The sequence below is a fragment of the Hipposideros armiger genome, unplaced genomic scaffold, assembly GCF_001890085.2.
Source record: "Hipposideros armiger isolate ML-2016 unplaced genomic scaffold, ASM189008v1 scaffold_251, whole genome shotgun sequence".
Lineage (NCBI taxonomy): Eukaryota > Metazoa > Chordata > Mammalia > Chiroptera > Hipposideridae > Hipposideros > Hipposideros armiger.
The window spans coordinates 311,149-327,446 of NW_017731601.1; the positions used below are offsets into that span (position 1 = coordinate 311,149).

General features: G+C 37.8%; 1 protein-coding gene across 8 annotated transcripts in view; it reads left to right on the forward strand.

Annotated features, from left to right (window-relative positions):
- Positions 1-16,298, forward strand: part of PCDH17 (protocadherin 17) — a 96,304-nt gene that overhangs the window by 71,026 nt on the left and 8,980 nt on the right. For 6 of the 8 annotated variants that reach the window (XM_019655905.1, XM_019655907.1, XM_019655908.1 and 3 more), the window contains one exon: positions 5,908-5,991. The exons of the other annotated variants lie outside the window; for them this stretch is intronic. In XM_019655905.1, coding sequence (XP_019511450.1) covers positions 5,908-5,991 — 84 coding nt within the window. The remainder of the gene's footprint in view (positions 1-5,907; positions 5,992-16,298) is intronic. 8 annotated transcript variants of the gene reach the window in all.

Sequence of the window (16,298 nt, forward strand, 5' to 3'; positions counted from 1 at the left end):
TCTGCTCATTAAAGCAGTTTAGTAGTCAGCAGAAATTTTGTATAAAACCCAACGTGTACCGAGTATTTTTCCCTTTGATTATAGTTCTGATAATATAAGTCATTTTTTAGACTCTAACTTCGCATTATTTTTCTGGGTCAGCACAATGATTGTGAACTAAATATCAAGAAAAAATAATTAAATAGCTATTCCCTATTGTAAAGCCTGGCTTGGTGACTCAAATTCTCTGGCAAGAACCCACTGAAACCTAAGATGTAGGCATGGTACTCAGAAGACATTATTTGAAACAAAGTGACGGGGTAATTTGCTATGCTACAATAAAGCATGAATTGATTTTTCATTTAAAGAAACTGAAATAACATGGCAGGAAGATTCTACTGTGAACAATATAACAAAACGAGAGATATTTTCTTGCATTTGTGTGTAAGGTACTAATGTCAGTTTTTACATACTGTTAGATTGAATGATTTTGAGGGACATACAACTTGGATAGATTGATTCTTACGCTTTGCACTTAAAAAGGGCACATGAATGCTCAATAAGAAACATACATATATATGTATATATAATACATAAATCAAGTGTAGCTCTTTTTTTCATTTTTAGGTAGTTTCACAACAGGCTAGTTGTGAGATTTGACTCAATTTCTTTTCTAAGCGACTTGATATTTAGTGATCTATCCTCCTACAGCATTTATTTTCTTTTATGAACTAGAGTGCTACAATAAACGGAAAGTTTGTGTTTTCCCAAAATTCATATGTCAAAACCTAACCCCCAATGTGATGGTATTAGGAGGTGGGGGCCTTTGGGAGGTGATGACATCACCAGAGTGGAGCCCTCACGAGTGGGCTTCATGCCCTTATAAAAGGGCTCCTTTCACCATGTGAGGACACAGGGAGAAGGGCGCCTTCTGTGAGCCAGAAAGCAGGTCCTCTCCAGACACAAACTGCAGGTGCCTTGATCCTGGCCCACTTCAGCCTTCAGAACTGTGAGAAGTAATTTCTATTGTTTATAAGCCTCCAGTCTATGATAGTTCATTATAGCATCCCACATGGACTAATACGTGTCTTACAGAAAAAAAGATTTATTATGAATATATTGGGACATAAAGCCCAAAAGAAACACAGTGTGCATGTGTGTGTGTGTGTGTGTGTGTGTGTGTGTGTGTGTGTGTGTGTACTAAATTTAAAAAATGCCTTTGGTAATAATGAATATAACTATTGCTAATATGCAGTTTATTTTGGTAGAATTTAGTGTCATATTTCTTAAGGGAAATTTATTTCTGCCTTATTTTTTCATTTAAATAAAAAATATAGTCAACTGTCTCCCAATCAATGTATATAAATAGAATATTTTAATATTTGTGGATTCATTCCACCCCAAAGTGGAAACATGTATTAATTAATATATGCCTTGAGATAGTGCTGCTGAGTATCTGTGGACTTAATCTAATTGTCTATGCATCCTATCCATAGTCAGTTTCTGATTAAAAACATGCAAGTATTTGAAGCCATATTTATAAATATGGAGATATGTTTTCTCTTTACAAGAAGCTATTATTGCATCGTTCATCCAAATGCTCACGTCCGTATGGGCACACACCAACAGTCACACATTTTGGTCAATAGCCTACTAGTATACATGAAAATTTTAAGCTAAGTTGCCATGCAGATATTACTAAAAATGTGATTGGTATATATGAAAATGAAAACTAATACAAACTGAAAAGAAGTTTAGAAAGTAAGCACAAAGAGCTATTAATTTGCAGGTATTTTGAGAAAATATTCTAACTATTTGGTAAGATTTGGAACAGTCTCTCTCTCTCTCTTGCTCCCTGCCACACGCACACATACATACACATACACACACACACACACACACACACGCACATGCACACTCTCTTCCTGGGTGAATTCGGTTGAGTCTTGTACTCAGCAGCATTAATTTTACTGGCATATGCACTTATCCCTTATGCAAAATTTGGTTTATTGATGAATCATACAATAAAAGACAACATTTTAATCTCATCAATCTTGTTTTACTTTTCTAGAATCTACTTTATTAATTTGCCCCATTGTCATTCATGAGAGTAGTGTTTTGCTATCTGGGTGCTTCATATTTCGAGGTTTCTTTTTTGACAGTCTGTTAGATTCCTAGGGCTGCTGTCACAAAATACTGCCAACTCGGTGGCTTAAAAACAAGAGAAATGTATTATCACGCAGGTCTGGAGATTAAAAGTCCACAATCGAGGCAGCAGCAGGGCCATGTTCTCTTCTGCTCTTGGAAAAGGACCCTTTCCTGCTCCTTTGTAGCTTCCGGTGGCTTCTGGTTGCTCCCAGACACGTCACTCCCATTTCAGCCTTCATGGTCACATGGTGTTCTCCTTGTTTGGCTGACTCTGTGTCTCTTGTGTCCCCTTTGTAAGGACAGCAGTCACTGGATTGGACCCATCCTAATATTAACTTAAGTGACTTCATCTTAAGTAATTATATCTGTAAAGGCCCTATTTCCAAGTTAAATAACACGCTGATTTTCTAGGTGGACATACATTTTGAAGGGATACTTTTCAAACCCAGTCTACCCCCTGGAGCCCAAAATTCACGTCCACCCCTTTTACAAAATGCACTCACCCCCTCCCAAATCATCCAAATGTCATCACTCTTTCCAGCATGAATTCTAAGTCCCAAATCTCATCTAAATATTAACTCAAAAAGCCCCAGATTTCAGTACCTAAGTCAGGTGTGTGTGATTCTCTGGGTATAGTCCATCCTAGGGCAACATCCCTTTTGTTCCACAGACCTAACAAACTAGAGAACAAATTACCTGCTCCCAAAATACAGTGGTGCAGCAGGTGGAGGGTAGATATTCTCATTCTAAAAAGGAGAAAATGGAATAAATGCGTTACAAGACTAAAGGAAGCTGGCAATGCAGCGGTAAATTTCATTAGGTTCCAAGGCTGGAGAGTAATTATCTGTGTCACCCTGCCCTTTAAGCCCACTTGACGCTCTGGGGCTATAACCTTCCCTTCCTGGTCCCTGTATCTGTACTATGGAGTCATTTTTCCTTATTCCATCTCATCTCTGCCCTTTCGGTCCATATTAGCCATGTTTCTGCTAGTATAACATTTTCAGTAACTTTGTCTTCTGTAGGTGTTGAAGGGATGCACACCAGTAGAAAGAAGTGCCCTCCACAGATCCTTCCTGGGTAACCCCATCTCTAATCCCGACTTCTCTGAAAATGGTCGATTAGATCTCCAGAGCACACATTCACTCTCTATAGCAAATGACTGGCTGGCCACACCTTGTCATTGTCACAGTATGCTTACTAGATAGGTAGAACATTTTCCAAATCAAGGTCTGGTTTCTTTTTTGCTTAAAAGTTCATTCTTCAACTAACCTGTTCCCTCTCACATTGCACTGTGATGAGCAAGGAGAAACCAGGCAGCAGCTGTCACACTTTGCTTGCAAATCTCTTCAGCTTAGTATCCAAGCTCATCGCTGAGAAGTTCTACTTTCCATCCAACAATTTGGCCAAGTTTCCGGCTACTTCATCAAAAGGATTCCAATAACACTTCCACTTGAGACCTCTCGAGAAGCACTTTTAATACTCACATTCCTATCTCCATTCTGTCCATGATGATAGAGCCATTGATGTATTCTCTGAGCTGATGGACGCTTTCCCTACAGCTCTCCTCATTCTTTCTGAGATCTCAGCAGAATCACCTCTAAAGTCCATATATCTTCCAAAAGTCTGCTCAAGGCCATTAGGCTCTTTAAAATCATGCACCTCAAAACTCTTCCAGCTCATTCCGGTTGCCCAATTCCAAAGTCACTGCTGCATTTTTTGGTATTTGTTGCAGTAGCATTTCAGGTACCCAAATCAGTCCTGGCTTCCTAGGGCTGGCATAATGACATACTATCAACTGGGTGGCTAACAATAACAGATATGTATTCTCTCCCAGTTCCGGAAGCTAGAAGTTCAAAATCAAGGTATCACCAGGTCCATGCTCTCTCATGGGTCTAGGGGAAAGGGGCCATTTCTTCCTTGTCTCTAGCCAGCTTCTGCAGTTGCCAGCAATGCCAGTCCTACACATAACCCCAGTCTCTGCTTCCATCTTCATGTGGCATTCTTCCTGTGTGACTGCCTCAGTTTACCCTTCTTAAAAGGACACCAGATTTTGGATGAGGGCCTACTTGAATCCAGTATGACCTTATTTTGAGTCATTCCATCTGCAAACCCTATTTTCAAATAAGATCATATTCTGATGTTACTGGTGGACAGGAATATCAGGGGAGAAAATATCCAACCCTATGCATAGGCTGTACTGTTTTTTCTGCAATTTGGAAGAGATATACTCTTTTGAATAAAGGAGTTCTGTACTTTATGTGACTCTGGTTATATTATTTAAAAAATGTAGAACATTTTGAATAGATGTAAAGTATTTTAGGTTATTGAGTTTGGATTATTATCAAGAGAATGGAAAGTGCCTTTTACATGGTAAAATGGTCAGTGGATACGAAAATTTTCCTATTTCTGGTAGGACTGAAAATCTAAGAGGATGGTGTCAAATGCAAAAAAAGACAAATGAGTCCAGTAAGAAAATAATAAATGAAGGCTGTAGACTATAAACTTCTCCTCGTATGTCTTTGACGAGAACTAGACTGTCTCTTCAGAATTTTAAATTGAACATCTTAACAAGGTGACTTGCAGATTAATTATTTTCCTTCTGCTATGTAAATATTCTGTATATTCTCTATTCTCTTTACTGAGTTAAATATCACAAAAGGCATCACTTAAACAAGTGTATGAGGCAGACTTATTTTCAGGTTTTTCCATCTGTTGTGGGAATATACTTTTGAAATTGGAGAGAAATATACAAAAATTAAACGTGAAGCCAGGGGAAAAAAATAAAAAAAAATAAAAGAAACATCTGTAGGCCAACAGTGTGGAAAAAATGTTTGAGCTGCCTGTTATTAACTAAGCAACCTGTTTTACATTGAAATCCTGAATAATTACATTCCAGGGGAGGAGCTAACAACAGATGTTGAAGAAAGGTTGATAATAAGAAAGTGAGATTATTTAAAATACAGAGCTGCTTTTACTCACGGACTGGCAATTTTTTTTTTTGGCAGCACTTTTAGGCAGCGATTTCATATATTTACTGCACATTTCTATAACGTTAATGCAAACAAAATGTTCTTTTTTAAGTCTAAGAAGTTGATCAATTATACACATTTATGATACATGTAAGTTAGAGGTTCAAACAAAACAAAACAAAACTGTAGCATTTCCTTATTTTCATATTACATAAATGTTTAATGTTGGATTAAAAAAAGAGTAGAAATTGGTACAGGAATGTTATATATTTCTCATTACTAAAGTCAATATGTTTTAAAAATTGAAGGTTTCCAGGTGATTGAGTAAAAAACTAAATTACAAATGGTCGGTTGTTCCAGACAATATACAGTGTGTAATTAACGTTAAGATGCAGTACAATTTTTCATTAAAACCTTACTCCCCAGGGATATTAAAGAATAGACAGTTTACAACTTTAATTTTGGTTTACATCTACCTCCTATTGCAGAAAACTTTTTTATTTAATTTAAGATAAATGAATCCATCATCATCATAAAAGTATTTTTCCAATTGACCGACCAGCATTCCTCAAATTACTTGGTACTATTTCTATCTCATCGAAACCGAAATACTCCAGTAAGTTTCGTCCCAAAAGACAAAGTCTTATGGATATCTGGGAAAATACCAATGAGCTTATTTTTTTTAGGGATTGATCAATCTAAGGAATTTGAAAATAAGTATTGAAAGCAATAGAGGATTCATGATTCAGTTGGCCCTTTTTTCCCCACTTGGTTTTTCTATTTGTTAACTAAAAATATTTTATTTTTCAAGCATTCCCGACTTTGCTTTCCTTTGCTATCCTCACCCTACACACCATCACAACTAGACTTCAGTCTGTTGATCTGCTTCCTCCAGGTGAGCAATTTCTTCGTCTGCTGGCTTTCTTCTCTGTGCTCTGAATTTTACTTGTTAGATGATAGCGCTCATAAGATGATACACACATCAAGGGCTGTATATAGACACACACGAGTTCCCTGTGGAACTTGTAGAATTTATGTATTTTTTTTTAAGAAAAATAGCATAGTTGATAAGTCGTTTATTCTGTGACCCCTCCACTGGTACTATTAGTATTTCTGGAAAATCTGTGTTAACAGTGTTAGGGGTTGAAAAGAGAATCTAAATATTCTTTTATTATTGGGGCTTTTCATATTTTTTATTCTTGAGTAAGTTTAAGTGGCCCTATTCTTAATTATTTAACATTTAAAAATCTACTACTCATTGCTGTGGAACTAGTGCAGGAAATGTTAGGGGGGGAAAAACTGATGGAGCGGAAGGTGGGCTGACACAAGAAAGGGGCCTGATTATTTTCCCTGCTTTTTGTTGTGGGTGTAACGCACGTGACAGCCTGAAGAACTCTGTTCAGCCTGAGAAACAGGGTCCCCAAATTCATCTTTCCTTTTTCACAGGCAGTTACGCTCTATATTAGATAAGTGTTATTTTTTGGAAATATATTAAAGGCTTCTTTACACATTACTTTGTAAAATCTTTACACATCACCCTAATATAGATTCCTAAAGGCAGGACAGGATCAAATTCATATAAGTTGCAATAGCTAGTAAAGCTCAGTATTAAAATCCCCTGAACTTAATAAATTTAGCCAATATATTTTAATCTCTAAGTATGCTCTGAATGTGACTCAGGTACTCTGGGAAAACACATTGGAATTTGAAATAACTGGGTGGATTAAATGAAAAGCAGGGAGTCTCTACCTATCTCAGGTGAAATTTTAGCTTACCACATATATTTCTATGTCTGGATAGTATACAGTTCAAGTCTTTGAGTCATTTGAATACTTTAAAAGATTTGTTTGATTTCTGAGTAGTTCAATCTCTACATAAGGGGAACAAGCCAGTGGAGAAAATGATTATATCAGTCTGTTGCTGTGTTTGAAAAATATGCATGTGTAGCAATCTGACAATCACTGTTACAATTATTTGTGCTGCTTTACTCATGCCAGAAAAAAAACCAAAAAAACAAAACGAGGTTGAATTATTTTCTGTATGGAAATGAATGGAAATTGAAGAGAAAATGCAAGTAAAGCCTTTAAATAATGTTGGGATGAGGAAAGTTATCCTTGTTAATGATTCTGGAGGGTGAGGTGGAGGGCTTAACATGCGTGCATGCACACGTGCGCACACACACACACACACACACACATGCACACACACACACACACACACACACACACACACACCCATCTGTATAAAAACCTTCCTTGTTACCCTTAAATAGTTGTGAGTTCACATTCATTAAATTGTAATCAGATGGGAAAAAGAGTTATTTTTCAATCCTGTAACAATTAATTCAAGGATAACATGTATGCCAATGCAGCATTTCAGCTTTTAGCATGCAAATTTCTTTATATTATGTTCTTGAAAATCTCTCTCTTGATCTGACATCCGTTTTCTGCTCACGTGTGCATGTATGTCCCCTGGTACCTGTACCTGTGTGTGCATGTACACACCTGTGCTTTACCACAGCCACCTACCAATGTGAAGCACAGAGCTACCTGGGAGCTGTGACTGAGCATCAGGAAACCAGGAGCTAACAATGCTGTTAGGCGGTTGAGGCCTTTCTTTTTATATCTACCGAATGTTTCTAGAAGATTTTTGCCCTTAGGCAAGCTCCTTCCATTCATTTCCATCTGGTGTAGGAATGTGTGTTTTCATCATGTGTGCAAAGGGTATGTGTATAAGGATATGCATGCTTAGTTTTTAGTTGTATTTCCTTGTTGATAGTTATCTGACATATTGGAAGTTATCATTTCAACACGTATATTTCCTTCAGAGTATCAAGATAATGAAGCTTGTGAATATTTTCCATTACCATATATCCTATAATAAAACTCTTGAATTTAGAACTCTCTTATCAAAATTTACTGAATGTAATCTTTTTCTATTTGTATATAATTTCTTTGATTATTATTATACTAGAATTATTACATACAATATAATCATTTATGTGTATGTTACAAAATAATCAGGGTAACTATATTTTTGTTTAAATCACTATTACCTCCCAAATATGGTTGACACAAACCTTACCCTTATGGATAATAAGTAGATCAATGACTTATGTATGTTAGACTATGTACTTTTTAAATAAATGCTTAATCTTACAGCACTTATATCCCTTACAATCATTTATATTTGTAATTTTATATAAAATTAGGTGCAGATGCCCATGTTTTTAGCAATAAAACAACCATAGCCAATAGATAGGAAGTTTTTATTTTCCAAGTAGTTCTAAATTAATAATTTTCCATAATTATTTGCAATAATACTACAATGACTCTGTTTGCAATAATAATTAGCTAGAGAATTTTATTTTGTGATCATGTGCGTTTTTCTCAATTCAACTAAAAAACATTCAAAATAAGTATTTTCCTAGAAATTTGCCAAATCAAATAGTTAAATTTCATTCTATTTCTATATAGGCCTCCAATTTTAATACTAGATAATTTCAGGTCAAGGAATACACTCACCTGAACCAAAAAAAGCTAAAATCAGTCACCTAAAAATTTAAGGTTAGAGGGACACTTTCTCAAATTCAAATTGTTCTCTCCTTTGGACAGACACCTACTTGGGGATCTCACCAATGTGTCCAGTCACAGGCTTCACAATCTCCAATTGATTTGAGTCCTACAACATTCTAAAGGAATTTTAGGGCTCAAATAAAAGAATGTGCCCATTTCCTAAAGATTACCAACAAATTTGCTGTGAAAGAAAGGGTATACATTTGACTTCTTAGAATTTAAGTTTCTTTTTTCTTTAGTGATAGAACCGCCTGAAGAATTTATTTGTACCAGATTGTGGAGGGCTTTGAACATCAAACTGAGTGGTCAGATTATAACCGTTTTCAGTAATGACCATGGACATTGTTAAGCAGCTACTCAAAAATGAGCTTGGCATCACAAAGGATCACTTCTTTCCAAGACTGAGCATACAGATTTTTAAATGGAAAAACTCGAATACACTGTGCCTGAATTAAAAAAGACTGTCTCAGTGAATTCCCCCTTTGATGTCAATATGAATTTCCTTTTAGGTTAGATTTAGATTACTAGTCCAAAAGTGAAAGAAGTTCTCCTCTACTTATGTTTATTTCTCTTGTTATTATTACTCATAGGCAATGCACTTCACTTTCTTTTTTTTTTTTTTAAAGATTTTTATTGGGGAATTGGGGGGATGGGAACAGTGCTGGGGAATTGGGGAAAGGGGAACAGACAAGTTGCTGTCGTTTTGTTCTTCAATCTAGTTGTGGAGGATGTTGCTTCACTGGCCCAAGTTGGCACCATCATTGCGCTCTTCTCTGGCGAGGCAGATCAGTCGCCGGCTTCTGGACGGCCGCTCACTGCGGCTGCTGGCAGCTCACGCTGGCTGCTGGCCACACACGGTAGCCCATGGCAACCCACTGCCACAGGGACTGCAGCCCACGCCGTCGCCGGTGACTCATGGCAGCCCAGCTCCAGGTTGAGCTGTTGTTCAGCATCTTAGCTGTAGAGGGCAGTGTCACTGGCCCTCATATGTGGGATCCGAACCGGGGCCCTCTGGCATCCCAAGCGAGTTCTTAACTATCGCGCCACTCGGCCGGCCCGCACTTCACTTTCATTGTTTGTTCTTTGCTCTGGGAATGGTTGATTATCAATTAAATCACAGAAAGTACTCTCCAAGATAAGAAAGTATTTGAAACACCACCGTAGACACTTTTTGATGTTTATACTACATGGTATATGGGAGAAGCTTTCAGATGCCTTAAAAACACATTGTCACCTGTGTTATGATTCCAGGTAATTTTTTCCAAGTGCTTTTTGACCTTCAGTTTGATTCTGTAGCACGGTGATCTAGAGGGCTCACCCCCTGTTTTCCTAAATATGACTTTCCCAATCTCCTTTCCCAATTTCTTCATTGCTTCACTGTATTTTAATGATTGCAAAGTATTAAAGCAGTTACTAGAAAAATGGTTTGTCATTGCCAGTAAAACCCATTACAAGAAACACTTCTGTGTATTTACTCTAGAACATGGATATTGAGTGTATTGATTTTGCTTAAATTTTCATTCTTGGGATGACCCAATCACACAGGATAAGAAAAAGCTGCTTCCAATAAACATATAGCACACTAAAGGTAATAACATAATGGTTTTTGAGAAGTAATTTCAAGAACAGGCTTTCTTTAAAATGTCAATTATCTTTCCTGTCCTACTCTTCCTATATTTTAACACTCTCTATAATAATAATAGCAACAATAGCGGGAGTATCAGCAGCTTGGTGGTGGGAGCTGTTGTTTCAGTAAGATCACCCACAAATTGTTGAGGTTCAAACTGCCTTTATTTTATTCTAAAGATATATATTTGGGTCCCTATTAATTTTAATAGTTTTCACAGAAAAGCTTCATTTCACAGGACGCATTTTTGAAAAAAATACATATTTGTTATCATTCATGTGGGTGTGTGTGCATAAGCATTGAGGACATTTAGCTAGTTCATTTTTTTAATTGTAATATAAATAATTTTTTTAGGAATCATTTATGGAGAGGTAAACTTTCCAGTATATTTTTCACTCCTTTTAACTCAAAAAAAATGCCTTTTGTATTACTTTCTTTAAAAACATTGTATTTTTTAAAATCCTGATCCAAGCAAGGCAGGCACCCATCTGTTCCTTTGGAAAAGCATGTCCATCTAATTTCAGGTAACTTAATGGAAACGTCACATCTATTTCTAGAGTAGAGGTCTATGAATTTAATTAATGGCTTTTGGAGATTAGAATGTCATTAAAACAGAAAAATGTTAGAGTCTTTCTTAAAAAGCCACCTTTTGTGGCTCCCAAATCCCACTGGCAGGTTGATTAGTAAATAATAAGCAGGGGAGGATTAGTACATCTGAATTAACTCTGTTCACTGAGAGTGCTAAAAATGATACCTGTTTTTGTTTACTTGTCTCCAACAATTGAAAACAAACACGTGCTGCTGGAACCAAGATGAACAGCGGGATTGAAACTGGTAAATAGATACACATCCCCAAAGAAATCAGATAGCAGGCATGAGAGAGAAACATGAAAAAGTCTATCTTGCTTGCTTTTTACAAAGCGTTTGGCTTAATAGGCATGTTTTCGGTGACCGTCCTTACAGGATTACCACTTTGCTAGGAGAATGACTTGAGTTGTAGATGTATTCATCCATGTCATCAAAACCCGTGTCATTATCAGAAACGGGGTGAGCTTACACAGGCAAGAAAAGCATCAGGAAAACATCTTCTCCAAAGATGAAGAATAGTAACATATTGAAATAGTCTTGCGTCTGAACTTCACAGAATGAAGTTGCCAGAATTTTAAATTTGTCCTTGTAAACCAAACAGCTTTTTACTAACTATTGCATGCCAGAGCATAGGTTTCTCGCTGCATATAAATCAGGTTCTTTTGGAAGCTGCATTAACCCTTTGAAGACTCCAAAATTACAGGGGTTTATTAATTAATTCATAGGTTGATGACAGCTGCCAGATAATGTGAAAGATACAGAGGCAGCTAAGATATAACAAAAGAGAGAAACTGACACATTTGACAACAATGCTGTAGAATAAAAAAAAAAAAAAGACAAAAAAGACAAAAGGAGAAACCTAGGAGAGAAGAAAGAAACCTATAGATGCTGAGGTGTAGTTTTTCAAGATGCTCGCTGTTTTCCATAATTTAAAATTATAAAGAGGTGATTATTTAAATATAGGCTTTAATTTTAATAATAGGATGACTGGTTTAAAAAATTCCCTAAGGGAAAAACATTCTGACCTTCATGTTTCAGATGCCAAAAAAAAAAGTATACATATTTTAAGAAAGGAAAACCTGTATTAAAATTGGAATGCTCAATATATACCGATAACAAAAGATGAATACAAGTCATGTGTATATATATATTTTTTGGCACCCCCACTATATATGACAGGCAAGATTTATTTTATTGAAAATGATACCCTCGACAATAAATAGAGAACTTTGGGTTTTTATATATTAACATAGTATTTAACAGATGGATCTGATGTTACTTTAAATACTGTATATCTCATAGCAAAAGAGAGCTCTTATATCCTTGTATTTCAAGAATCTTCTGGGATATATAATACAATGAACTGCTCAAATACTTACGTTAGTGCTCCATTGCCTGTGACATTGAATTTGGTCTTTTATTTAGAGCTTTTCCATTTTCTTTTGAATCCTAGCCAGTTTCCCTCGCATTGTTATTTTATTTTTGGCATTGCCACATAGGGCCTTTGACTCGTAAAGCTGGCTTCCTACTACCCTGTGAAACACACAGTCCTGTGTGGTGACTGTTTTACTCTGCAGTCCCTTCACCTGGATCAACCTCTTCCTGCTCTCCACTGTCGTGGAAACCCTGGTCATCCTTTGGATCACAGACCATATACCTCCTCTTGTACAAGCCTATGATTACCGGCTACACTATTCTCAGTGTTTCTGTTGCTTGGCATTCATGTGGCATAGTCCCGAATGTAATTGATCATGAATTAGTGATCATATGCTGGTTTCAAACCTAGTTTCTAGTTTCCAATCCAAGTGTAAACTCTTCGGCGAAGGAATGGAGTCTTAGGGACAGAAGAATTTTAGAGGTGGATGGATAGACTTAAGTTCATACCCTCAAGCCTTTCCTTGACGCAATGCCAGTTCTGCCACATCCTGCTGAAATGCCTTTCCTTGAGACTTCCGGTCCTAGGCACAGAGTCGGTATTTTATTTGCTCGTAACTTATGAATTATTGAGCGTAACTTTTTTGAATTAGCTGCTGACCTACACACCTGAAATGCTCCCCTGAACTTGAGCTCTCTTTACTCTGGTGGGGTATTTGGGCTGTGTTGGTTTTCCTGGAGAGGCTCTGTCAGAGCCCTTTTCTCAAAAACAAAGCAAAAGCTTGTTCCATTAGAATAGTATCGAGTTGGAGAGCCAGTTCTCCTCAGGGCACCTGTTAGGAAGACGATGGCCCATTTATCTGGGCCTCTGCATCCCAGCATCTGTGGCTGCCCCAGGTGATGGCGACACCTACAGTGTGGGGTTGGCGAAGGAGGGCAGATAAAGTTTGAATGTTAATCTCAGAGCCCTGTGGCATGGGACACGATTATATTTGTGCCATAGGTTCCCAAAGCGTGGTTTAGATTCTCATTATTTTTTTTGTACTCTGTTGCTGTCATGTCAAATTTCCTTATACCTTTTGTTTTCATTCCTTAATGTAAGTTTCTATGTAATTGAAGTTTTCTTTATCTCAGAGCATTATCTAGATGTTGTCAATCTATATGCCAAAAATTTCACTGGGGACATGCTGTTCTGTCCGATGGGTCCCAAACACTGAAAAGCACCCCTGACGGTGTGCAGCTGTGCTAAACAGTATGTGCAAATGCTCCAAGCGCCCAAACAGCCAGCTGCAATTGGATGCAGTTGAATATGATACAGGCCAGTGGTTCCTGGTGTCTGAATGCAGCCATGGCACTCCATTCAGAAGCAGTGTTCAATGCAGGTGCACGCCAGAGGATAGTGCTTTACAGCCACCCAGTTTGACTATTTGATAGAATTATACTAACCTCCTTTTCAGAATGCGCCCTCCACCTATCAAAAGCAGATAGAATGGCATTTCACAACCGAGATCAACTCTGGAAGGCAGACTGGCGCCCACCTGAAAATCCATACGTTTCTCTCCTAGTACTTTTCTTATGTGAACTGTGTTTCTAAGTTCTGATGTTTCATGGCCAATTATAAGGAAAGAATGTAAGTTTCTGGAGTCCTGTACCTAGGGTTTCGTCATTATATCACTGCCAACATGGGAACAGGCATCCTCATAGAATGAAGGAATGAACGTGTTGTAACATGATACACGAACCCTCTTACATTAAACAAATAAGAGAAGTTGGGGCCGGCCAGTGGCGCGATGGTTAAGAGCTGGCTTGGGACGCCAGAGGGCCCCAGTTCAGATCCCACATATGAGGGCCAGTGACACCCTCTACAGCTAAGCCCTCTACATGCTGAACAACAGCTCAACCTGGAGCTGGGTTGCCGTGAGTCGCCGGCGATGGCGTAGGCTGCAGCCCCTGTGGCAGTGGGTTGCCGTGGGCTACCGTGTGTAGCCAGCAGCCAGCGTGAGCGGCCAGCAGCCGCAGTGAGCGGCCATCCAGAAGCCAGCGACTGATATGCCTCGCATGGGAAGAGCGCAATGATGGTGACAACTTGGGCCAGTGAAGCAACGTCCTCCACAACTAGACTGAAGACCAAAACGACAGCAAATTGTTACCCGTCCCCCAATTCCCCAGCGCTGTTCCCATACCCTCAGTTCCCCAATAAAAAATCTTTAAAAAAAATAATAATAAGAGAAGCAAAAACACACCCCCATCTGTGTATTTGTGTATCAGTTACTCAGTAACACAACATAGAGCCCTATACACAAGCAAGAAATACAGGAAATGAAGGGCAATATATGAAGTGCCACTTAACTATTCCATAATTAAATAAAATGACTGGTCTCAGATGTGACATTTTCCCTTATCGCTCCCTTTTCTTCCCTGCATAAGGGGTACACCACGCTTATTTAAAAGTGTGCTAGAATTAAAGCTGGCTCTCACGTCAACACTCTCAGGGAAAAAAGAAAAAAAAAAGCATGGGATAAAATTGTGATATTGGAATATGTAGATTGCTGAGGTGCTATTTATATGGAATGACTCACCCTATCATAACAAGTGTAAGGGGCTTATAGGATGGTAAAGGGTAGTATGTGGATAATAATCAAATTACCAAAAAAGAAAAGAAAAAGAATTGTTTATGTTAGAAAAGTGTCACTTCACAGGATGTTGCAAATTCTGTCAACTTACTGAAAAACAATTTACTGGAGGTTTATTGTGCTGTATTCTGATGAGATTTCTATTTTAGTATTGATATTATTTCTCTGATATGTTAGACTATATTTGGATAACTCACAATTTGTTGTGTTGATAGAGACGTGTGTGCATGTTGTATGTATGTGTGTGTGTGCTGACTGACCAAAAAAAAAAAAGACAGTAAAAGCAAACTGTTGTTAACAACTTTAGAACCTTTCAGTAGAAAAGTGGCCCCCACACACTGCCGCTCTGAGGTCTGGCTCCTCAGTGTTTGCTGGTAGATAATCTGTGATGGGCGCCTAGTTAGCATTCTGTAGCGTTAGCCTCTAGGACACTTGTGCCAGCCTTAAATAGAGATGGTTGCCTGCTCTCTGCTTCTCTAGACAGCTAATTAGGTGTTATGCAAGCTTACTTTCGTGAAAGAAGGTAAATTAGAAACAACAACAACAAAAAAAAAGAAAGAAAGAAAAAAAAATGAGAACAAATAAAAAAATGGACTTCCATTTATAGAGTTGTCTACTTGGAAACAACCCTAATTTTAAGACGCTGTTAGAAACAGTGGCAACCACTGCAGTCTTAGAAGAGCACCATTCCTATTTAAAGCCGTTTACAAAGTAGAAATAAAACCATTTTGTTAACAGTCATTACACAGAGGAATCACTTAACTGCCCTTCCCCCATGGCCACAGTACTTTAGAGCTTACTCATTAATGCCCTGACTTATGGATTTTGGTTTTCAAATTTCTAAGACACAGACAATTATTTCCTCGTTATAAAAATTAAATCAGATGCATAGCTTAAGTTCTAATGTTAGAAACTATATGCATGTTTCAGATGTACAAATATGTGGGCTCCGGAGGCAACAGGCAAATCTGAACTAAGGGGAGGAAATCCTTTCATGTCATCTAATATTCCCCTAAGTGGTAACAAATTAGTTGCCAAGTATCTCTCTCTTTGGGTGGTGTGGTTTAGCGCTTTCAAGGCAGGGAAAATAAGCTTAACTTCTGATTTGTGTTAAATTCTTGCCTGTGAGTGAGACAGATTATAATAAAAAGAGGTAGATTTACTCTGAGGTAAGAAATTTTATGGACTGCTTTCTTCACATTTCCTTTGAAGTGAACGCCACAGAGTTGGAACACCCAAGGATTGTTCTCCTCACTTTTCCCAAAATAACCCTGTTCAGCAGAGCCCCCCCCCCCCAAATCTTTGTTAATCGTTGCTGGCTTAAATAGTGTTAAATAGTGTTTTTATATTATTATAGGTAGTAATTGTTGGCGCCTATTACGCATCGCTGAATTGGCTATGCATC